The sequence below is a fragment of the Tubulanus polymorphus genome, chromosome 2 (genome assembly GCF_964204645.1).
Source record: "Tubulanus polymorphus chromosome 2, tnTubPoly1.2, whole genome shotgun sequence".
Lineage (NCBI taxonomy): Eukaryota > Metazoa > Nemertea > Palaeonemertea > Tubulaniformes > Tubulanidae > Tubulanus > Tubulanus polymorphus.
Genome location: NC_134026.1, coordinates 15423278 through 15450194, shown reverse-complemented (window position 1 = coordinate 15450194; position 26917 = coordinate 15423278). Strand labels below are relative to the sequence as shown.

Here is a 26917-nt window from a genome sequence, read left to right as displayed (position 1 = left end):
TCACATACTTGAAGACTGGTGGATCAAATCTGCATATAGCTATATGTACATACTCAAGAGGTTTTTAGTATATAACCAACATATTTTATTAGATGAATTATTTGTTGTTACTTCATAATAGTGAACCCTTGAGAAAGCAACTTTTGATTCCTGCTTCATTGGTAACAGGAGCCATGGGGATGGGCATGAAGACTGCCCTATCGAGGTCCTTTGCCAAGGCTTACGCGGCCCAGATTCGACATGGTGGCCACAATATTGAAATCCTTGGTACACAAAGTCGGTGGTGATCCGGAGGACTTAAACAGGAAACTACAAAAGATTGAGTCTTGAGCAATCCGAACACGTCCACCCGTGCTACTGTTGTCGGACTCGACTGTTTAAAAATCTGAGAGCCGGCTCCCAGGTGACTCCGATCAGCCATCCAGGGGAACGAGTCAGCGGTCTACTGGACTATCTCAAGGGAGTCCAGGTGAACTGTTCAGCCGTCGTATTCAACCACAGTATGAACCACAAGCGTGAGTTTGGGAGACACACCACTATGGATCTCCAGGAGCTCCATAGTCTGTTGCGGAAGAGGTACCCCAAAGCTTCGCTGTATCGCCTGGAAGTCCCTGTCCCTCCCTGTCTCAAAGGGAATGCAGATGATGTGTGGCGCATCCCCCGAATTAACGCCAAAGCAAAAGAGGTTGGCTTCATTGAGATACCACACCCGGAGCTGAAACCTACCAATTCTAATGGTGTCCATTTTAGGGTCAGGTTCCGGAGTGGATCATGAGGCACATCCTGTGCTATATTATAATGGTTCGGGAGTAGTACCTATCAATGGTTCACTACCCCCCCAACCACTGCAAAGCGACATAACAACTAAAAGTTGTTGTTTACTCAAATCAACTGAGTACTCTCCGTTTCTGTCTTTTCTTGTTTTTCAGGCCATATGTATGCAACCTAGATGCCACACTAGCAACCGGACTTGACCCGGATACCACACTGGCTGTCGACTACCACCTAGACGTCCCACTGGCTGTCAAACTTGCATGTGAATGGTTTTTGCAGATACAACCCGCGGTTCAACAACTGTGATTTGTCGATATGGTGGCCTGATGTTCCTTTGGCGTTACGAGACAGGAAACCTACCAATGGTTGTTCTTGTCTGTAGTGTTCCATTCTCATTTTATCTCAATGGAATATGTATATATGTGAATAGTCTATTATGGTTTGTTGTCGGATACAACCGACAAAATTTAGTGGGGGTGGTGTGATGGACCGGTAAAGTCCGGTATCCGGATTTTACCGAGTGCAAATCCGTATTTTAGTGACCCCTTATTGTGGGGATTCTTTTGTTCTCTTGGCGTGGTAATAAAAGAAAGAAGACGTTAGGTAAATCTTGGCGTGGTCTTTAATTTAGGGGTTCTGTGGAAACGATTATTCCCCCTTTCTTGATTGAGCCAATGAAAGAGGAGATTTCACAGCATATAACTTATACAGGAGTAAAGAATGAGGGATAGTGTCAAAAGCAGCGACGTCCAAGACTCCAGACACACTGCGTACCTGTTGATTAAGTTTCAATTTTTGATTTATAAAAGAGCTAACTGCAAGGATTTGGACTGTGGTTGAATGACTGGGTAAAATTCCAGAATGGTTACTGTAGATTAGATCATTTAATTGAAGATGATATGAAAGAGAATTATATATGATGCATTCAAAGATTTTTGAAATAGTGCTTAGCAGAGTTATGGGTCTGTAGTCATTGGGATCGGGAGTTTGCCCTTTTTATATGCAACAATAATAGCCCTTAACCTGTACGTTGCTCATAAAGTTGTGCATGCACTCTTTTACATTTTTGCAAGTTGCTCATGGACACATTATTTCTGCACATGGTTAGAAGTATGAGCATATATTTTGTTCATGCATGTCAAAACACATGTGAGCAGAAATCCAAGGTATAAATTCTTGCTCATGTCCTCAATATATAAAGAGTTTTTTAACTTCATATTGGATAAAATATGATTAATTGCAAATACTGGATTTACGAATTACTCTAGCTACCCGGTGTACAAATACCCTATATGATATTTATGCATAATAACAGAAAGTGGATGTATTTTATAGCTCATAATTATTACGGTCTTAGGCCCTTTTTCTAATATGGCCGCTTGGTTTATGAGGTAGACAGTAAATAAAATATCATTTCGGAGGAACAAATAAAAATAAAGAAAAATTTACCTCAGTGAGATAAAATAACTTTTTGATGGAAGAGTGAACCTAGCGTTTTCAATTTTTTCATCATTCAAGGCAGGATTCTCATTCGGCAGAGGTTAAAAATCTTTTTTTGCTCATTTTTTCCACTGAATTTGTTCCACAGACAGGAATAAAAATAACACTTCCTCAAATTTTGGGAGGCGGTTCCCATAAACCCAGCTATTAAAAAAAGCCTTAGCAAACGGCACAGGACATTCAGTTCAATGTTAACCATAGACTTAATGAATTAATGCCACTAATTTGAACTGATATTTTTGAAACACAATAACTGGAGAAATACCCCTAATTGTGGCGGTTTAGTAGTTGCATTAGAATATGAAAATCTGCACATATACATGCATCTTCTGATAAATTGCAGTCCATATTTAACAACTGATCTCGAGATAATTGGCCAGCTCTACATCTGAGCACACAAATAGAGCAGTTTCTACTAGTACTGCTAAAAATGGACGAATTTTCCAAACAATGATGTGGCCAGTTCCAAGTTCACTTCCAAAATTGTTCTTTGATTCAGCTTTTTTCTCCCAGGGAAAAAATGTCCCCGGAGAAAATGTCGCAATCTATCATTACTAACTTTGTGATGTAGTTCATTTCACATCATAATAAAACCAGAGAACAAATTTGGTAATACATTTCAATAACAATTTTAACATTTTTACAACAAACAACGGCTCTACATGTATTTTGATTTAATTATTTGTATTATAAATTTGAAATCTTCTTAAATTTGAAGTAATTATTGAAGTAACTGTGCATTTACTTTAAAACTTCATATGATTTTCTCCATTAATGATATGTAATTTTTGTCGAGGATTTCAAACTGTTGAAGATCTATATATGCATAAATAAAATTGATAGACTCGAGCCAATTTGTGAGCAGTTTACAATTAAATCCAGTTTATACTGGTTTTTAAAACAATAACCCGAGCCAATTTGTGAGCAGTTTGCAATTAAATCCAGTTTATACTGGATTTAAAACAATAGCTGGAGCAACTTTATGAGCAAGTTACACGAAATTCCAGCTCAAACCAGTTCTGACCAGTGGAAAAAAAGGCTATATAAAACTCCAGAATCTAGATAAGAACTTCAGTCAGATGGTAATCACAATTGGGGAGCAAGGATAGAATATGAACACGAGAAAGAAACTACCATGTTGTTGCTGTTGCGGTTTGTTGTTGTTGTTGTTGTTGTCAAAGGTGTACTGTTATTACAATTAGTATTATTGGCGATAGGCAAACATTTCTGATTATTTTCTTCTTCCGTTGAGTGGTTAAACTACACTTTTTTGGCCTTTCGACAGTACCACTGGTCGTATGTGCAATGTTTCTAATGAACCTTCTCGACATGTACATTGATACGCACGAGCAAGAATTTAAGCTCATGCCTTTATTGGAATATGATTTTAAGATATTCGTATGAGCAGTGACATATGCTCGCATGAGCAAGAATAATGTATGCATGAGCAGTTTGCAAAAACGCAAAAGAGTGCATGCACAACTGTATGAGCAACTTACACAAAGTGGATGTATTTTATAGCTGAGGAGCCGATTATCATAGTTGATTTTGAGGGATTGAATCAAATTTTTGACAATATTACATTTATCTCTATACAAATAATAATGAGACAAATTTTTGGTTGTTTTATATTTTCTAAAAAGCCTATTGCGTTTTCTAATTTCTCTTTAGGCGTCATAATCTATCCAAGAAGCATCGGTCTGGGTACTTTACAGGGAATATGTTTACTCATAAGATTTTGTAAACGATTATTAAATCAGGTTAAAACTAAATTACTATATCTTCAGCGTCTAACAGTGTACTCCAGTCCTGGCTACGAACCACTTCATTCAACTTTGGAACATTGCATTTATCATAAAGCCATAAAAGTTTAAAAGTACATCCAGTTTATCTAATAGTATGTTTTGAAATTGTACCCAAAATCGCACAATGATCGGAATTGCAAATGGGAACTTCCACATTACCAAGGACACGGCCCGGTGAGCCGGTAATCAATAAATCAATACAGCTACTGCTGGACCCAGTGATGCGAGTTCGTTCGTTCACCAGTTGAGAAAAAAAGAGTCATTCACCACCTGGCACAGTTCACGGCCAGTAGTATCAGTTTGATCAGATTTGCACCAGCTTGAATGTTTGGCATTAAAATCCCCAAATATTAAAACACTGCTATTAACGGAGTTTGAGTACTGATGAATTTTGGATATAGATGTCCTGAAACGGCTGAAAAACTGTTTCCTCCTATCAGGTGGGTTGTGAGGGTGAGCTGTAGTAAGACCATACAAGCACTTTTGAATGATATAAGGTAATTTCGAGCCAAACTGCATCCCGATTTGTAGGACACATAAAATCATTCTTGATGTTGTACGCTTAAGCATTATGAACGTAGATTAGCATACCACGAATTTCTGAAGTATAGTAAGCAATTTCATAGTCTTGTAGACTATAATCATACAATTTATCTCTTATGTTCCCAACTTCACTGAGGGCAATAACACCATATCTATTTGCACTTGCCATGGTTCATGATAATCAAAATGTAAATTATCGTCTGCTGTCAGGCTGTTGACATTATTATAGATAATGAATAAGCCATCGATCGGATCGGGATCAGACTCTACATCACCACATGACATTAACAGATTCGGAATCGTGATCAGCGAAGATATATTGTAGCTAGGGGTCCAGGGACACCATGCCCAGGGGAAGTGGGAAGTGGTTTCAAATGCTCAACAATTCAACAATTTTAACATTCATCCATAAAATCTCACCACAATCATAGCACATGTCAGCAGCTACAATTGTAATCGATTGTGGTAACAAAATATGCTTAGGTATAAGTAATAAGCAATATAACAAGGAAATACTAAGTTATTCTACTATTCAACGCCCCCTATTGACATATGGAATAATTTATGTCCTTGAAACTTACCGCAATCATAGACCATGACATGAGCTACAACTTTCCAATTGATTGTGGTTACAAAATATGCATAGGTACGAATATAATATAGAAATACTACGTTATTGTATTGTTCAACGCAACCTGGTGGCCATTACAAAAACCAATTACCTTGAAACTCACCACAATCATAGACCATGTCATGAACTACAACTTTGCAATTGATCATGGTAACAAAAATATGCATAGGTACCAATCTAATAAGGAAATACTAAGTTATTGTACTATTCAACACCCCCCTGGAGATCACATAGAATAACTAATGTCCTTAAAACTCAGCACAATCATAGACAATGTCATGAGCTACAACTTTGCAATTGATTGTGGTAACAAAATATGCATAGGCACGAACATAATATAGAAATTCCAAGTTATTGTATTATTCATCGCCCCCTGGTGGCCATATACAAAACCAATGACCTTGAAACTCACCAAAATCATAGAACATGTTATGGGCTACAACTTTCTAATGGATTGTGGTAACAAATTATGCTTAGGTATTGATATAATGCGAAAAACCTTTACCCACCTACGAATGGGTACTGATGACACCAAGATGGCCACCAATTGCGCAAAAATTGGCTGATCAAAAATACCTGTCACAGGTATAAAACTTCCATTTCCAAAGAATACCCATCAAAAATTGCCATGAGAAATGCCAAAAAAATTGGAAGCCAATTGGAAGCTTCGGCCATCTTGAGTCCGACAAAAGTCCCAAGTGGGCTAAAAACCAGGGATTAACAAGATTGTGAATACACTGCAGCATACAATATAAATACTGTGAAAATTAATCACACGAGCTTTATAGTTCCATATCATTTCAAACCAGGCGTAGATACAGCAGGCCATCAGGCTAATTGCACTGGACAGTCCGATGATAGAAACGACTGTATGCATCCTACCGTACAGATTATTCATATTATACAATGCCGTTTTTACGGCGTCCGGAATAAACATTACTTAAATTATGTCTAATCATGCGGAACGAGATTTCGCGTACAGGACTTCATACCCATTAAGAACAGTACAGTAGGTTTTTTAAACAGACTATGCGATATAAGCAATATTACTAAAAGGCTTTAAAGTCCTTTTCCATGTATGCAAAGAGTTGAAAAATACCACAGATGTTAGCAGATGTCAAGAGTCACTCATTGATTCCAAACAACTTGTAATCCATAAACAACTGTTGAAATAACCCATGAAGCCGCCATGAAATAAAGTATTTCCACCACCAACACGAACGGACTCAGCTACCTAGCCGCCATGACACAACAATCTCATCAGCAGTTTTAATGAATATTTAGTCTGTCAGTAGTTTCCAATTAAGCATCAGTAGTTTTATATCATAAAAACAGTAGTTTCCTTTAGACTATCAGTAGTATCAGAAAACAGAATTAATCAAAAAAATAAAATTGAATATTCTTTACTTAGTAAATTTTTCATTGTTCCTCTGGTCAGTGAGAACCAAAATTAGGAGGATCAGAAGGATAAAAAACATCAAGTGTTCTCAGTATGTTCAAAATGTGGCATTTAATTTAGCGATAGGTGCTGCCACTATCAGGTGATGAAAGGTTGAGTAGTGGGTTTTCCCCAAGGGTGAAAATATCTATTAATAAAGTCAGGAAAATAATCGTTTGAAAAGAAAATACAAAAGAGAATTTTATTTTCATTTTTATTTCGCGTTCGTCATTAAACCTACCTTCAAAATAAACTAGGGGTCCAGGGACACCATGCCCACTTGGGAAGTGGTTTCAAATGCTCAACAATCTAACAATTTCAATATTCAACGCCCCCTGGTGACCATTTACAAAAACCAACGACCTTGAAATTCACCAAAATCATAGAACATGTCAGCAGCTACGATTTTGTAATTAATTGTGATAACAAAATATGCCTCGTAACCAATTTAATATGGAAAAACTAAGTTATTCTACTATTCAACGCCCTCTGGTGACCATATTCAAAACCCAATGACCTCGAAACTCACCACAATCATAGAACATGTCATGAACTACAACTTTGCAATTGATCATGGTAACAAAATATGCCTAGGTACCAATATAATAAGGAAATACTAAGTTATTCTACTATTCAACGCCCCCTGGTGACCATATAGAAAAACTAATGTCCTTAAAACTCGCAACAATCATAGATGATGTCATGAGCTACAACTTTCCAATTGATTGTGGTTACAAAATATGCATAGGTACGAATATAATAAAGAAATGCTAAGATATTGTATTATTCAACGCCCCCTGGTGGCCATATACGAAATCCAATTACCTTGAAACTCACCACAATCATAGAACACGTTATGAGCTACAACTTTCTAATTGATTGTGGTAGCAAAATATGCTTAGGTATCAATATAATGTGGAAAAACTTTTTCCCACTTATGAATGAGTACTGGTGACACAAAGATGGCCGCCAATAAGCCTTTTTACAGTTTCCAGGCGCCATTTTTTTGGGTACCCGCCGGGTCCGCATTGTTGAATTTTTTGTCCCTATTTTTCTCCGGTTTAATTTTTTTATTTCGTTCATATCTCTGGATTTGATTAAGATAGAAACAAAGTAAAAATATCGATGAACTCGGCTGATAATAAACTTTTTTATGATATCACTCATTTATAAAGTTAATGCAACAATGTGCGCTGGTGAAGTTATAAACATTGATATCGTCTTCCCGATAATTCAACTTGAATTATTGCTCATCCCATTCAAAAGTTCGTAATTCTTACAAATATTAATCTACATTTTTGAAATTTTCAGGACCAATAGCCATCTATATGTGGTCTTATATACCTTTTACCGTTTTCAATTATCTTTATTAGTTTTTAAGTAACTGCGAGTCAAACTTCCAAAACACGTTTTCCCGGGTCCCCTGGGTGCATCTTTATATCAGGAAATTTCACAATTTCACCGGTCCCTACTTTGTTGAAAATCAATTTAGTAAGTAACCATGGAAATAAGGGCACCTAGGTTTTTGAAAAATGGTTATTAAAGATATATATTCTCTAGGATTTGTCAAAATAAACAAAATAACCCAGGTGTTGCTTTAACCAGCTACCTAGGTTCACAACAGATCATTTTGTCCAACGTGTTTCATTCGATTCCAAAACTGCACGTACGGGTATACGATTGCAAATGTGAAAGTCAGACATTATGTGGCACATGTATGAGGACCACAGTCTCAATGCTGCGTCGCATTGCCGTCGCAAATTTGCATGGCTACTTACGTGAAGACCTTGTGTGATCAAAACTGACTTGGAATTCGTGCCAAATCTCAAAACAACTATCAAACACACGAGATCAATTTTGACAGAAAGTAAACGAAAGTTATGTTCCTTACTAATATATTCCAAAGTTCCAATCTTTCCAACACAATCGACTAAGCCAAATATATTCAAATTCAATTTGAAACACCTTCCAGCTCTTGTCACGTTCAGTAATAAAGATCGAACATCGAACATTCTCAAAAAAGCAAAGCCGATCCAACGGTTTGCAAGCGTCAAGTTTGACACGGCCGTGGCTGCCTCCATTTGTGTGGAGCTGCTGCTGAAAATTCAAAAATTTAAATCGGGTACCGGTATTTAACTGAAGACCGAGTGCTCGCCATTACACCATGGTATTTCTGATGGTTAACTTTTGAGCAACTGGCTCCAGAATCACCTGCCAACGGCCATATTTCATTGATGCAATATACTGTGAAACGATATAATATAGACGGGAGATCAATGAAACTTAAATGCCTGACACTAAGACTTATTTCGACTTTTTTGACTATCTTAGATGATTGGGAGAGGGGTCCAAAAATAAGGACATTTTCCGTGGTTTAAGGCTGTGAGTAGGGTGCCCCTCGGTGTTGAAACAAATACATCCAAAACAATTTAATTTGCAAGAGGATGAGTGTTAGATTTGTAAGTTTTATGCGATCACTGTCTTGACAAAGATGGTAATCTTAATGGGAAGGAGCAGGGGTCCGGACTACCGACCCTCCAAACCCGTAGTCTGTCCCTGTGTTACTAGAAATATATCTCTATTTACCATTTTTTTCAAATAACTAGGTGCCCTTGTTTCCATAGTTACTGAAAATTTTGATTTTAACAATGTAGGACCGGTTAAATTGGCAAATTTCTTGATATAAATATGCACACATGATACTCTAGAAAACGTGTTTTGGAAGTTTGACTCGCAATTACTTAAAAACTAATAAAGATAATTGAAAACAGTAAAACGTATATAAGACCACATATAGATGGCTATTGATCCTGAAAATTTCAAAAATGTTGATTAATATTTGTAAGAATTACGAACTTTTGAATGGGATGACAATAATTCAAGTTGAATTATCGGGAAGACGATATCAATGTTTATAACTTCACCAGCGCACATTGTTGCATTAACTTTATAAATGAGTGATATCATAAAAAAGTTTGTTTTCAGCCGAGTTCATCGATATTTCTACTTTGTTTCTATCTTTATCAAATCCAGAGATATGAACGAAATAAAGAAATTAAACCGGAGAAAAATAGGGACAAAAAATTCAACAATGCGGACCCGGCGGGTACCCAAAAAAATGGCGCCTGGAAACTGTAAAAAGGCTTATTGCGTCATAATTGGCTGATGAAAATACCTGTCTCAGGTATAAAACATCCCTTTCCAAAGAATACCCATCACAAATTGCAATGAGAAATGGCAAAACAGTAGGAAGCTACAGGACTCAGAATTCGGGCCAAAATTAACATTTTTGGGCACTAAAAAGGGGATAGGAGGCCATCTTGAGTCCGACCGATCCAATTTTTGTTATGTTGATGGGCCCTGGGTGGATTCACATATATTCGACAGATCAAGGTAATTGATCAATGCGTCTTCAAAATTTCCCTCAAAAAGTTCAAAAATGTGTAAAAAGTGCTGATTTTGGCGAACAACAATGGCTGCTAGTCGGCCATCTTGATTCTGACAGGGTCAGTTTTTGGGCTGAAGATGTGTCTAGGGTAGATACATGTGTAATCCAAATATCAAGACGTTACCTTGAAGCGTCTTCAAAACTTCCCAAAATAACTGGATTCCGTCTACGGACGGACGGACGGACGAAGGGATGGACGAAAAGTGAACGCAATAGCCCGCTGGGACTAAAGTCCCAAGTGGGCTAAAAAGCCTGGCCACACGAAATACAGTAAAAACCACTGTTAAGTCAATGAGTCTTCAACCCCAGGTTTTACCAGCTGAAGAAATATTTATCTCGACGTTTATTCATAGTTGTCTACTACTTAGTATTTTTCAGGACACGATGAAATATTCATTGAAAGTTTATTAGGGTTTTCTGTTTCTTCACAGAAAACCCTATTGAAATTCGCGTGATTATTATTTTTTTTTACCCTTTTCCACACAGTTTTTGTTAAAAGTGTAAAGGCTTCCTTACCTTACCGCTGTTGCGGATACAATCCGTATGATATCCTTCAGCTCACTTCAATCTCCAGATACTGCATGGGAATTTTGATAAATCCACGTTATAAAGGCACTGTCGAGCCGTAAACATTGGAAATTTGGCTCCGTTCAATTAGTAGCCATGTTGTGTTTTCTTTCCGAAATTTCTCTCTTCTTTATGAGGAAGAGCTATCGAATAATTCCCTCTCTTCTCCACAATCAATTTCAAAGTGAATTTTATGAATTTATTGCTCAGCGGGTCCGAGTCCATGAGTTTACGAGTCCGGCGTTCGCCTTTCTGACAGGGCATTTGTTTGTTAGCTCTTTAATATTTTAGATTTCTTGTTATTCCGGTTATTTCATTTAAGTATATTGCTGATCAGTTCATGTAACCAAAAGCGTTAATAAACAGATTTTGAATTGATCAAGTTTAGATCAAGGTCGTTGAGTCGCGTAGGGCTACTAGAATTACGTTCGTCTCAGAGAGAAAACAAACGACAGAAAAGTATCAGGTGATTATTGATAGCCTACTACGGTACACACAGTTGACAAACAGTGTTAGGCCTGTGCCGGTTGGTGCGCACTGGGACTAAATATACTGGTTGGTCAGTTGGTTTGGTTGTGAAGTGTGGAAGCTAAGAAAGCCTACCGCAGTACCGGTATTTATTTGTCTATAGGCCTATTATATAGTAGCCAATACCATTTTAAGTACGTAGTTGTTAGCCGTACGTGACTGTATGGTGATCTCCACAGGTTAACCGTACGTGAGTTCCCTACTAACGCCGTATGTGAGTTCCTAGTAGCCAATACCATTTTTTAAGTACGAAGTTGTTACCCGTACGTGACTGTACGGTGATATCCACAGGTTAACCGTACGTGAGTTCCCTAAAAACGCCGTATGTGAGTTTCTATAATCTGCAAACGCGCATGCGTGATAGAATAGTTTGGGTTAGGTGAGGCTAGGCTATTTGTAAATCAAATTTCATCCACCCTGCAGTTACGTTCTGTGGCACTGTGGGTAAATCACTGGACTACAACTGGATTTTTTTTCGTTTGGTTTCGAATCCCAATATTGCATGTCTGAGCGTCAACGTACCCACATACGGCTAACCTGTACAAATCGCCGTACAGTCACGTACAGGTAACAACAGCGTTTTAAGTATTAAGTGAGTACGACAAGCCTACCATGCCTATGTACTACAAACACAACTTTTTTAATTGATTTGAGCCATGTGATTAAATTTGGCCAGGCCTTCTCTGACCGGCTGACATTAATAGTCAAACCAAAACGTTCATGTGGTCACGGCTTGTATACCAGAAATCATTAGGCCTGTACATTTTGCTGTTCGTAGGTTTGATATACCGATTTCTCCATTCTTGACTGATAAGAGTACAGTATAGCGTACGCATTATACAATTGTTCCAATGGGAATAGGGCCTATTGATTGGGCTTATTATTTCCTGCTTTAGAATACTGAAGTAAGCCCAACGTTCATTCAAATATCCAACATCGGTGTAAGTTTGATTACTGTATACATGTACTGTAGGTTTTCATGTTGTATGAATATTTTGCAGTTCAAATGGGTATGATGCTGATTCCAATGTCAAAAGCATGCAGTTAGATGGTCAAGGACAGTCAACACCAAGATATCTCTCTTCGACCGATGTTGCACCATAGAAGATCTGATTCTTTCAACTCGAGGAAAGTGATTCAACACGATCGACATAACACCGGAATAGGTTTGCAGTAACTAACAGTTCATTTCATTTAGTCCTATGTACTTTTTCGCCAATTTGGATTTTATTGTAATTGAAACTCTGGAACTGTTGACAAAAGAGAAGTTGAAAAAACACAAGTTATGCTTGATTCTCATGTTCAAATTTAATTCAAATTCAAATTTATTTTATTACATCATATTCACATATCATTGGTTCATACAGTAATAAAAATTAGGACAGAACAAATGTTATTACAGAATTTCCAAAAAGGCAATGCATTTCTATAACTAAATGAACATTATTTTTCTAATAACTCAGATCAAGAGTGACTCTCCCGTTTATTAGGAAACACACGCAACTAGTGAAATAGGTTTGATTTACACACTTGTTGCAGGCATCAATTGTTTATCACTATAGAATTTTTAATCCATAAAAGCCAAAATCAACATCAGCCGGAAACCCAGACCAGATCAATTCATAATTTATTCATTGAATCTACACTACAATATATGTATTTATTCAAATATATCAATAAAAACATAAACTTCTCAATCTATTCTAAATCATAATACGTTCTTATCTGTAAATTCACTCAATCTATCGACTCAGCAGGTGCTTAAGATGAGTTCTTAATAGGACAGATCCATTTTTAAGCATGGTGATAATACAGTATCATGATATTTGAATGCAAAAAATAAATGCCTGGACGCAAATAAATTAATATTTGTGATTGTACGTCCGCGTATGTTCGGTTTCAAAGCTGAATCATATTTGACGTTTACACAGTGGTAGCATATAAGTTTCGAATCTGTCAATGCATTTTATTCTATGTATCGATATTTCAATTTACTACAATTCCCATCTTTCTGAATGGCTTTGCAGAAAACCCGTCATCGCTGCTTGGCAGCTATATATCATTTTAAAAACTTTTCATTCAAACACGGTATGAAAACATAATCATAACGCGCACGCCAATGTGAGCATTGGTATGCTGTCACGAGTGACTGTGTGTTTAGCGTGCGCAGTCAAAAGGCCTTAGCTCAGGAATCCATAGTCAATTAAATTTGCTCCATTTGTAATGTAATAGGCTCAGCCTACCGGTGGCCTCATAAAAGTGTGAAATGGTTCAATCAACCTTACCATGTAAACGTCAAACTCATCTAGACATCGAAAAGGTGATTCCATTGCATCCCAAAGAGCCAACAGAAAGCACACAGTAGCAAATGATCGTTCTCCCCCTGAGAGTGCCCTCATATCTCGTGAACCTTCTCCGTTAGTTAGGGTTGGTTGCACCTACAAAGATTCAAAAATATCAATATATATATACATATATATATATACATACATATATATACATACATATATATATATATATATATATGATATATATATATATATATATATATATATATATATATATATATATATATATGGATGGATCTTTATTCCTCCCATTTTTCTTTTACCGATTATTCAATTCGTTTCGGGCTGTCAATGCCATCTAATAAAATTGTTTCAATTACCGTACCTTACTGGAGGGCGAGACTTGCAACACAGTGAGGTCATCGTATAGTTTTATGGTGGCGTCTCGTAACATATTAAAAGATCAAGTTACTCAACCTTTCTTTGGCGGTCAATCGGGAAATATTGTACATTTGTATAGGATTGTAATAGGAGATTACGTTGGTGGTGGCAGTAAGCAAGGGGCTGTAAGTCAGGGTTTTTCCTGTACAATTTAAATACGAATGTTCAGCTTCCCTTGAAATCCAGGCGGTAGACAAGGTTGAATCGGGGATGAAACGTAGAATCGGGGGGCGTTAAATCATGGTATGACTGTAATAGGTTTTCCCGGAGTCACAAGTACAAAGGTAGAACAGTTCTATACAAGAGGTCCATGGACCTTGAGATTTCGTCGAGATGATCGGAAGTTCCAGTTTGGGAAAAGGAACAGGTCCCGCCTCGCCGGGCAGGGTGGATCCATGTTTTTAAACGTATCAATTACATTTACATGTATAACAAATATATATGTATATATCATTACTTGTGCTGAAATGTAATTTAGAATTCGATACCATCGTAATTTTAAAATATGCTTGTTTTCTGGGCTTATTTTCTCAAAGATCCATATGAGCTGAAACTTTTTGCAAGTAATCCTTTTCAGGTTTATGCTCTATCCAACCACTCCAGTTTCAAACTGCATATCAAACTGCATATCAGTGAATACCTCTTAAAACAGATGAGTAACAGCCACAACAAAAACTTCATGATGATGACTAGGGGTCCAGGGACACCATGCCCACTTAGGAAGTGGTTTCCAATGCTCAACAATCTAACAATTTCAATATTCAATGCCCCCTGGTGACCATATACAAAATCCAATGACCTTGAAACTCACCACAATCATAGAACATGTCAGCAGCAACGATTTTGTAATTGATTGTGATAACAAAATATGCCTCATTACCAATTTAATATGGTAATACCAAGTAATTCTACTATTCAATGCCCCCTGGTGACCATATGCAAAACCCAATGACCTTGAAACTCACCACAATAATAGAGCATGTCATAAACTACAACTTTGCAATTGATCATGGTAACAAAATATGCCTAAGTACCACTCTAATAAGGAAATACTAAGTTATTCTACTATTCAACGCCCCCTGGTGACCATATGAAATACCTAATGTCCTTAAAACTCACCACAATCATAGACAATGTCATGTGCTACAGCTTTGCAATTGATTGTGGTAACAAAACGCGCTTAGGTATCAATATAATATGGAAAAACTTTTTCCCACCCACAAATGAGTACTGATGATACTAAGATGGCCGCCAATTGTGTCATAATTGGCCGATCAAAAATACCTGGCTCAGGTATAAAACATCCCTTTCCAAAGAAAACCCTTCGCAAATTGCAATGAGAAATGGTGAACCAGTAGGAAGCTACGGGACTCAGATTTTGGGCCAAAATTGACATTTTTTCGCCACTAAAAGGTCATAGGACGGCCATCTCGAGTCCGATCGACCCAATTTTTCTTAAGGTGATGGGCCATTGGGTTTCAAATACATACGAAAGATCAAGGTAATTGATTAAAGCGTCTTCAAAATTTCCCTCAAAAAGTGTAACTAGGAGTTCAGGGACACCATGCCCACTTGGGAAGTGGTTCCAAATGCTCAACAATCTAACAATTTCAATATTCAACGCCCCCTGGTGACCATATACAAAAACCAATGCGAAACCTTGAAACTCACCACAATCATAGAACATGTCAGCAGCTACGATTTTGTAATTGATTGTGATAACAAAATATGCCTCGTTACCAATTTAATAGGGAAAAACTAAGTTATTCTACTATTTAACGCCCCCTGGTGACCATATTCAAACCCCAATGACCTCGAAACTTACCACATTCATAGAACATGTCATGAACTACAACTTTGTAATTGATCATGGTAACAAAATATGCCTAGGTACCAATATAATAAGGAAATATTAAGTTATTCTACTATTCAACGCCCCCTGGTGACCATATAGAATAACCAATGTCCTTAAAACTCGCAACAATAGTAGATGATGTCATGAGCTACAACTTTCCAATTGATTGTGGTTACAAAATATGCATAGGCACGAATATAATATAGAAATGCTAAGATATTGCATTATTCAACGCCCCCTGGTGGCCATATACAAAATCCAATGACCTTGAAACTCACTACAATCATAGAACACGTTATGAGCTACAACTTTCTAATTGATTGTGGTAACAAAATACGCTTAGGTATCAATATAATGTGGAAAAACTTTTTCCCACTTACGAATGAGTACTGGTGACACCAAGATGGCCGCCAATTGCGTCATGATTGGCTGATGAAAAATACCTGTCTCAGGTATAAAACATCCCTTTCCAAAGAATACCTATCACAAATTGCAATGAGAAATGGTAAACCAGTAGGAAGCTACAGGACTCAGAATTCGGGCCAAAATTAACATTTTTTGGGCACTAAAAAGGTCATAGGACGGCCATCTTAAGTCCGATCGACCCAGTTTTATGCTGATGGGCCCTGGGGGATTCACATATATCCGAAAGATCAAGGTAATTGATCAAAGGGTCTTCAAAATTTCCCTCAATAAGTTCAAAAATGTGTAAAAAGTGCTGATTTTGGCGAACAACAATGGCTACCAGTCGGCCATCTTGATTCTGATAGGGCCAGTTTTTGGGCTGAAGATGTGTCTAGGGTAGATACATGTGTAGCCCGCTGGGACTAAAGTCCCAAGTGGGCTAAAAAGTGCTGATTTTGACGAACAACAATGGCTGCCAGTCGGCCATGTTGATTCTGACAGGGCCAGTTTTTGGGCTGAAGATACATGTATAAACCAAATATCAAGATGTTACATTGAAGCGTCTTCAAAACTTCCAATAACTGGATTCCGTCTACGGACGGACTGACGTACACTACGACGGACGAAAAGTGAACGCAATAGCCCGCTGGGACTTAAGTCCCAAGTGGGTTAACAAAAAATGGTCGTCCAACTTATTCAAACTTTATTGAAAACATTTTCAAAAATATTGCAATATAAAATCTCTCAATGAAAAATAAACATTACATAAAGTCCTGATTATAACACATTATTTTCATTACAAACACAGTTAACAATATAAAATATTTCAGCAATTTTACTTAAGGACCTGTTTAAAAGAAAAAAAAAATCAACAAGTCTGTCTTTGCTATTAGGACTTAAAGGTTAGTCATTATCACTAGCAAAGTATGAATAAGCATGGACATTTTAACTAACTTGTACAACAAATTATGACAAACAATGGTCACACCAAAATAAACATTGACCATGCTCATTATTTTCTGGATTTGAAGTGAAGATAGGTTGCTGAATGAAACACATGTGATTAGATCAAAATCGACATACACTGATACATTGTATACCATGGTGTTGATAACCATTGGGCTTACAAATAAGACAAATTATTTGGATATATGTGATCTTGAGGATGGACAGTTTCTGGTTCTTCATTATTGTTATTGGTGTCTGTTGCCATGAAAACCGTATCAACAGGGTCTAAAAAAATTGTCACTGATTTCATTTTCATCGTCAAAATCATAGCCGGCACTATAAAGCTATTTTCTGACTAAATCTCATCATCTGAACTGCTGCTGTCATATTCGTTGTCACTTTCAATTTGTTCGCTACCAAATTCAAAGTCACCAGCATCACTGTCAGCATCATATACAAGCTGCTGAACCGTTTCATCCAGCCAAATTGTTTTTTCCTGGCTGTTGCCATCTTGGATTTTATGTAGATAGCAGCACCGGCTGATACTGATAGATATGCCCTCCTAGAAGAAGGGTTAAGTGATACCGTATCACATACGGTACGGGTACGCTAGCTTGTCAATTTGTACCGTATGCCATACAGAAGTGGTATTGTAAGGGTTAAGGACCTGTTTAAAAGTATAAAATAAATTGCCCATGGGCAAAGTGTGGTTTACCTTGAAAGATTGAGGTTGTTTGGAGTAAGGGCATTGCTTGAAAAATCTTTTTCGTGACTTCAAAGTTCTAGAAGTTTATATTGTATTCTATCTTTCTTAAAGAATTATTTTGTAGTCAAATAAGACCGAAGATAAACATTTGTTTATGGTCTACGTCCAAAATTTCGTAGGGTACAAGTAGGAGCGGCAGGGAAACTATTTTATATTTTCAAAAAAATATTTTTCACAATATGAAAAAATATTCAAATAAAATTAATATGTCACATATCAGAGGGTGGCTGAATATTGAGTCTTGGAAACGAAACCTCTTCCAATGTATGGCCGCGGAAGCTAAAACACCGGGGCGTAGCATTAGATCGTTTTAAATCCTGGAATTTATCACTACAATATTCAGACCTCGACCTATCCCTATAGTTTGCAGCTTAGCATTTTCGGGTCACAAGAAATTACAATTCATTACAAATTCAATCAAACAGAAAACACAGCACTCATCTTCTGCTACGACGATTATTCAGCCTGTTATCATACCAAACGTGCACGTGCCAAGCAGCGTTACAGCATCACCATACAGTAGTCTGTATGAGCGTGTGTTTGTGTGTGCAACAGTCTAAGCACTCCCACGCACGTGGAGGCCTTGTGTAGTGAACGTTCGCTTCACTTCAATCTCAATTAACACAATCACCGGGTATTAAAATGAAACAATACTTATGGCCATATGTGAGATAATTATATTCTCACCTGTACTCCCCGTATATCCAGCCAATCACATTCGCTTGTAGAGACAACGGCCCCCAATCGAAGTCATTTCAATTTTATACGCAAGAGCTATGAATTTTTCCGCCAAAAACAGCTTTTCGTCGAATCTAAACAAAGTTGACCATGTCATCGACGGAGGTTTGTCATGTCTTCAATCGCATCGATTATACGTCATTTAACCCGAGAACCAATGAAAAAAATGCTCACATAAAAAAACATACCGCGATTTTACATGAATTGGGTCAATGCCAACCTCATACTGCTGACAAAGGTAAACCAAAAATCAACAATACTGTCTTTGCTATTAGGGTAAAGGTTAGTCGTTGTCACTAGCTAAGTATGAATAAGCTTGGACGTTTTAGCTAACTTGTACAACAAATTATATGGTCGCACCAAAATAAACATTGAACCATGCCCTTTATTTTCTGGATTTGAACTGAAGATAGGTGGCTGAATGAAAACATGTGAAATCAAAATGTGATAAGATCAAAATCAACTCTCGATATTTTTGAAAATGCACAACAGATTGATTGCCAACAAGTTGTTGACGAACATTGAGTCCATTGAGACTTGAATCCAACAAAAAGTATATTATATAAAGTGAGACCATTGAGACTTGAATTGTATTAACTTCAACTTTTTTTCAAATGTGCGGTCTGAGGGAAATTCAATGTCCGATCTATCACTACTGCACGTGCTGGTACCACTAGGTTGTTTTAGATAGGAAATGCCTTTACTCCAGTGGAGTATCGATTTTTTAAGCTATTCCGAGGAAAGCGGTGTTTGCTGTAGTATAGACGAAAAGAAACCACTGTGTAGTGCAGACGGGATGGTGTATCATTCAACATCAATTTGACAAAATCTGAAGCGATAAAAATGTACCAATTTAGTTTCTGCCTAATCAAAATACAACTAAAAAGTATACAATACACTGTCAGGGCTGTCAAGTTATGATATCTATCTGGCCGGCCATGAAAAACCCTATGATCTAATTACCCTTGGCGTTGGTTGCGAAAAAAATCTTAAGTCAAGGCCTAAGAAAAATTTGGGCAGACGCTCCCACCTGGCCAAGCCATTTTCATTCACCCCCCAACCCCATGCAGGTCTACGACAACTGTCATAATAACTTGCCCCCGTCCCATATTGAAATGACAGAAAAACTGACAAAAACTCACCTAAGCAGGAATCCTGAAGCAGAGATTGAGAACAATGAATCTGAAAATAAATGGAAATATTTTACTCATTTTATGGTTACATAGGCCCATACGCGGCTGAGAGCAGATCGTCTCCCAGGCGAAATAAATTAAGTTGAAATTTGAATTTGATAATTAATAATAATTAGAAGGGCACACAAATGCGGTTGAAAATAAATCATAAGCAACTCAAAATTACGCTGCATACTTTGATATTGATGCAATGTAGCTCCGTTAATCATAAGCCTAGGTTAATGACTTTTTGTCGTAAGAAATCGACAGAAAACACTTGCTAACACCACAGTTGTCAGGTTGTGAATTTACTTTTCGTCGTAAGAATTTTGCGTGCTTAAGACATTGACGGAATAAATCAAAGTCAGAATTCCATCAACATTGGACCCATACTTAACTGGATTCATACACTACATTAGAGAATTCTACCATATTCAGCAAATAAAATGAACTTTACTTACCCAAGACGGCAAAATGGCGTGTATTCCTTGTGTGCAATTTCTTGTTCAGCTAAACTGGTTGTTTGGGGAATACTCCAGCTGCTGAGGGTATTCCCTCAACAACCAATCAGAGCGCAGCTTTCTCACCATGACGTCACAAGCGCAATCACACAGGCCGTGGCCTTCTCCGTTGTAGAGCAGTGATTAGCTGAATGAGCCCACGTGAACTCCGCAGAATGAGGTATTCATTTTCCGGATGGAACATATATTCGCGAAAAAAAAACGCCAAACTTTGACTGCGTAACTGGAACGTTTCACAGTTTCATCTCACCGTTTTATCTTCGTGTGGTAACGTTTTAATTGGCACTAATTGCATAACGAAAATGTATGGTACAAAAGACGAGTTTACGCGCATGGCATTTTGTGAGCAAGTTAATTCCGGAAAGGTCTCCAGACCATTATGAAGACTTCGTCACGGGGAAAGCCCTTCTAGAGAGATTTCCAAGTGATGTCCTTCTGAAGGGCTTTCCATGCGATTTCATGAAACAAGGTCCAGCATCGATTAGTAGAATGGTGAAAAATGTATTAAAATTTTGCACATTTTCTCCCAGTTCTTCCAAACGGCTTAGAGCTGATGGACGAAACTTGCCATATCAATTTCAACACCTATTTCCCACCTAATGGCAAAATATCAGCTTTGATATGCAGTGGTTACAATTTGTGCCACCAAGAGTTAACAGAAAGTTACTGTTAGGACCATACTATAAGGATCACAGTTGATCCTAAAAAAACAAAGAACAAAGAGAAATTTAGTCCTTAGCATCTAAAACAAGAAACGACATTTTTAATACAGACTTTCTAAGTAAACATGATGGTGCATGTTTCATCCATACTGTAAAGACTAAACACCAGCTCAACTGCGAGAGTCTAAGCATTTCTATTCACAAAGATTTCAAGGACTACTCATTATTTCAAAGATATAGAATTTATGTGCGCTTGTTAGTGTTTACCACAAGAGCTCGCAGCTTTTAGAATCATTTGCAGTTTAAGTGAATAGATCATACACAATATAGCAGCGAGTCTGTGTGATGTGCATGAGGCATGAATATACGTAACAACGCATGTATTCCCAACAACAAATAAATAACAAGAGCCTCAAGGGGCTCTGTAGCCAGCCTGACAGCTTTTTATAAACTGGCAAATGATGCATTGATTGTGGATTATATTTGTCAAAATACTCTCCCCGCTCAGAGTCGATACCTATAATGTACACAGTACAATCGTGTTTTCATAAGTAGCACAGATCGCGACTGGAGCTGGCAGGAACAAATACCTCAAATCAATCTTATCCCTTGGTCTTATCGATTTGAATGCGGAATAGAGTTGGATTTTCTGAATGATTATGAAATTGTAGAAAGATGAGCATACTTCTAATTATCCTTAAAATTGGTTTCTTGAAGAAAGACTTACTGATAACGCCAAATGTCCTTTGTCATGATCAAATTTGATGTGGCCATTATAGTTTCTATTGCTTAACATCATGATGAAGAAATAACGAGCTCTCATTGCTATCATTCGACGAAATTCCTCATATTGTTTTTGGCGATGTTTCATCACAGCTTTTAAATTCTGAAAATATATAGAAACTAGAATGTCGCTGAAGACGACTATTTATGAAGGCAGTTAATAAAAAATACAGAACGGCTTCTGGTGACCTCGAACTTTGATCTACAGGACCCGAAATGTAATCAGTTACCCACGGTCCATAGGATAACCCATCCATAGAATTTCAGGAACTTAATCTTATAGCATTTATGAGTTAGAGCCTGGAAATGAAATTTACAAAATAACTTCCAGTGACACCCCAAAATCCAATCAGTTACTAACCTCATAAAGTAGTACAACACAACTGTTGAATTTGAAGAAAATCTGTCAAAGGGTTTAGGTGCTAGGGCACAGAAACCACTGAGGACAGACGGACGGACAGACAATGAAGTGAATATAGTATGCCCCCCACAACGCAGTCATCATTTTGTTCAAAGGTGGTTGTTTAAACACCCGAGTTAAAACAATACCAAATCCACTTGCACTTTCTTAATAAGTAGTTCAACATGTCAACTCACTACTCAAAATTCTATATATACAGGCTGAGGCTTAAGGACGCAAAATGATCTCAATTTTAGACACATGGACAATTTTTCAGAGGGGGCCCCAAATTATAGCTGAGCACCTGCGGTACTCAGAGTGGCTTTATTACAGGTCACTATACTCTTTCCCAATGCAATTGAAAATGGACATAACATTACTTCCCGAGCGATTGTGTTGCTTGACTGAAAATAAACATTGTCTGGATGGCTACACAATTTAGGAAAGGTAAGTGTTCATATCATGAAATTTTCATCAACAAATAAAACCTCCGAGGAGTCAGGAATAACAACATATTCATGAAAAAGATGAACAACTTTTGATCAAGTTGTACCGTCAACTTTATCGAAGAATTTCTATTTGTACTACAAGCAGCCTGTCAGCTGATTCAGCTTCACTCTGTTTTGCTAATGTCCTGTCATCATTTATCTAATTGTCCCATCGCTAAAAGTACCCCGAGAAGGATAAGTAACAACTAGAAAGTCGCGTTACGCCACCTGATCACCCTGGTATATTCAAAGTTACATTAATACATGTTTTACCAAGAGTCACTGTTTTATAATTATAGATCTTTTATATCTTATCACTTATAATTTGTTTGCAGGCTATGAGGCTAGTTTTATGTTTTAAATGTGAAATCTATGAACAAGACAGTCAGGTGTCTAGGGCAGGTCTGCAATTGCAGTTCGCACTGAAGTTCCAGTGAACTCTCCATCACATCCGGAAATTCTTGCAGGACCCAGTGATCAATCATTTTCATTTGAGAAAAATTACAACTCTACATGGGTTGTATGAGGTTTACTTTAATGATCAGCAGTGAGCAGTGAAGTAGATCAGCGAATCAGAAGTATTTAATTATCATAATCACATTTTCACTTAAGAAAATATGCCGTGAAAACGCGTAACTTTAAGTATGATTTCAAAGTCGAAAAATTATTCTAATTCGAATGTTCGAGTAATATGTAAATCAGGCTTTCCACAGTTCTACACATGCATCTGTTATACCCATCAGGGTTGCCATTGTCAAGGGAAATTTGGCAAAACTGCAGAAATATCCTGATTTACAAACACGAACAACTGAATTTGAATCCAAAAATTTAAGTCTATCACAAGTAGGATTAAAGATGGAGTTACAACACCATAGCTGTTATATATGACACCTGTGCCGTGAATGCGATGTGGTCACGCTGATGCCTGCCTGGAAAGAGAGACACCTACCTTCAGACCCTGTAATTAAGTCTTTACCTCTAGCAATACATTTTTAATTGAATTTGTCGACAGCAATGAAATTTTTATGACTTGAAAAGTATAATCTGAGTAAAAGTCTGCATCTCATTATAATACCAGTTGATGGCAGAAGCTATCAAATGTCAATCCTGGTATTCTTCAGATCTTCTTTTTATTGACATAGACCTACCTTCCGACCATGTCATTATGTCTTTACCTCTAGCAATACATTTTTCGGATTGAATTGGTCGACAGCAATGAAATTTTTAAGACTCCAAAAGGATAATTTGTGTGAAAGTCTACCCTGGAAAATTTACCTGATTTTAAGGTCTAGAAATTCAACAATTATGCAAGGATATACAGTACTGCACACTGATTAATATATCGTGGTGGCCATATTGGAAGAGCAAGAAACTTCATTTTCAATAGGCCTACCCACAGCCTCATGGCCATCCAAAATTCAATGTCATGTAAGGCACTTTCCACCAAAGTACTTTAAAGGCCCCCAAGAAAACTTTTAAGGCAATATATTATCTTTCAACCATCAATACAGCAGACTGTGGAAAAACTTTGAATTCAAATGAATTGAAAACTCTGCGAATCATTAGATTGAAAATTAAAATGGAAATATCAAGAAAAAAATTATTTTTTTAATTAAATAATATAAACAACTGTTTTCAACCTAAGAAGTGAAAAATTATATCACTGAATATATCACAGATTACACAACAGCTATATAAACACATGAAAAACATAGTGGTAAGGCTAAAACAAGTTTGACGAATTGGCCTTAATGCGATGTAGCAACAAACTGATAAAAGTTTACCTTTACAAAGTTATTGAACTGCTTCACTTCCTTCTTTATTTTCACAAAGCCCTTCTTCTTTTCATCATACTTCTGTGTGATTTCTTCCTTGCTGCCACGGCTAATAAGAATAAACAGGCTTCAGCAAACTATGTCCATCTTTCTATCATTCATATCCAGAAATAACATAGAACAGATAGAAACTTCCAGATTTTTGGCCGGAATTAAGCTGGATGAATCCTTTTTGGAACAGTTTTGGATGAAGGGGGCAGAATTTGAGAGAAGTTGAATTGGAATGTGTTTTCAGCTTGTATTACAATAGGATAGACGCATTTAGACGCATTTATGCCTATTAATCGCCAAAAACCATTTATTACTATGAATAGTAGTCGAATAATAAAAAGAAAGTATTCTCAGGCCTATGTCTAATAATTGAGGACCAAATATCGACGGACCCAAGGGCCTTCCCGAGACTTTTCATGACCAATGTGTATCACTTTCAAAGACTTTTTAATAATAATTGAATCGATAATAACTTAAATAAAAATCTATGATCAAATTTATTCTGTTCAGAAAACTTATTTCACTGCTTTCAATGTATGAAAAACGCGCGTATTCATAACGCGCACGCCAATATGACCATATGATGTCACTCCAGCATGTGCAGTGTGAGACACTAGTGTTCTGCCAGTGCCTCACGTACATTGACATGACTAGACACCGACTGTAGCTTCGCAATACGTCTGCAGTAAATGAATTATTGCATGCCATTCAAATTTAAAGACTCCAACTAACTTTCCCAAAAAAAACATGGAATTTGACCGCTACGACCCTTTGTGCAAAGTGCCTGTTCACACTAAGTGATGTTGTCATCCGCATATTAATTCACCTTGTAAAATAACTCATCTGAATGAATAATTGATAAAATATTATTCAAAAATCTTTTTTGATATTATTGTGATCAACTTCTATCACCTAGAGCTAAAAATGGAAATTCTGCTTTCCACTATTCAAGTATGATCAGGGGCTGGATGGTCCAAATTTAGAGGGTGAGGGTTTAGAATGGGAATCGAACTTATCTACATACCAAGTTTCGTCAATGCACCCCTCAGAGAATAATTTGGCTCATAACTTTTTAGCCCTTGGCCCATAATATCTACATACCAAGTTTTGTCAAGATCAGCACGCTGTTGATGGAAGACCTTGGGCACCAGATTGTGAAATGAAAATTTTGTAATAATTATTCTGAAAAGTTTGTCATGAAGTTGAAAGTTTCAGTGGCTTATACCTCAACTTGTAATGCGCTGGCACCTTGCAAAATTCCTGTGCTAGCACCAACAACTATTTCCAGAGAGTGCTGCGTCCTTTTTGCTATAAACATGAATTTTTATCTGAATTATGAAACTTCCAATTTAGGCCCAATATTCATTCCTTCAGTAATTACTAATCTAAAGTTATGTACAGTGCACAGTGCGATATTCTATCTTTGAGAAATTAAAGGTTATTAAAAAAAAGATATCAAAAGTTCTTAATAATCTATAGTAATCGCTTCATCAACGATTTAATTTCAATCACATGTCATCACCATTTATGACACAACTCTATTGATTTGATTTTTAGTGTTTAAAATTTACGAATATTGTTCGTAATATTACCATTGATATGAATATGGATATACATTTAAATGTTTAAGTCAAGTAACAGTGTAACGCAAGCCGGTGTATATAAGTGTTACAGAAGACTAAGGCTGGCTAATGAATGATTCAATTCCAAACTTGAGGGGTCAAAGATCCTGAGGCTTGAAATCTATAAGGCTCGATCAAAAATTAAGCATGGTATGGAGTGGGATTGAATACGATTGGTGGAGGGGATGAGAATTTCGAGGAAAAACAACAGTAACGTATATGTTCAAATTACACAGAACAAAAATCTAACAAAGGACCATCGGTCAGTAGGATTATTTTTGGTTAAAACATTAGTGAGTTTGTTATTATACTGAAAGACTAATCTAGTGTCGATGGTGCTTATTGTGGATTTAAAGCGTTCCAAAGTAGGTAAATACGGGATTATAATATTCTTTTGAGCTCTGCGTTTCGTGGTCAGGTCGTTTTTTGGTATGGCCATGGGGAATCCACTTTTTCCTGTTCTTGCTGGTTTATTTTTGGAACATGTCGAAAGTGAAACTCTTCCTCTTTACACTGAACGTAGACCCAAAATTTGGCGACGTTACGTTGATGATATTCTTTGTTTAGTTTCCCCCGATTTTAATGTGAATGGATTCTTACATTATTTGAACTTTTTATATCCTACTTTGAATTTCACTTTTGAGTGGGAAGAAAATAATTGCATCCCGTTTCTCGATGTACTCATTCATAATTTAAAAACAAATTTGAAATTCTCTGTATATAGAAAACCGACTAACGCTGAAGCTTATCTTCATTTTTTCCCATTTA

The 26917-nt window shown here is 37.1% G+C and overlaps 1 protein-coding gene across 4 annotated transcripts in view; it reads right to left on the bottom strand.

Moving 5' to 3' along the window:
* The window catches only part of LOC141900770 (structural maintenance of chromosomes protein 6-like), a 255440-nt gene that overhangs the window by 24101 nt on the left and 204422 nt on the right, over positions 1-26917 (bottom strand). For 3 of the 4 annotated variants that reach the window (XM_074787796.1, XM_074787797.1, XM_074787799.1), the window contains exons 23-25: positions 24486-24585; positions 21758-21916; positions 13520-13672 (exon numbers count right to left, since the gene is read on the bottom strand). In XM_074787796.1, coding sequence (XP_074643897.1) covers positions 13520-13672; positions 21758-21916; positions 24486-24585 — 412 coding nt within the window. The remainder of the gene's footprint in view (positions 1-13519; positions 13673-21757; positions 21917-24485; positions 24586-26917) is intronic. The other variant, XM_074787798.1, reaches the window with a different exon arrangement.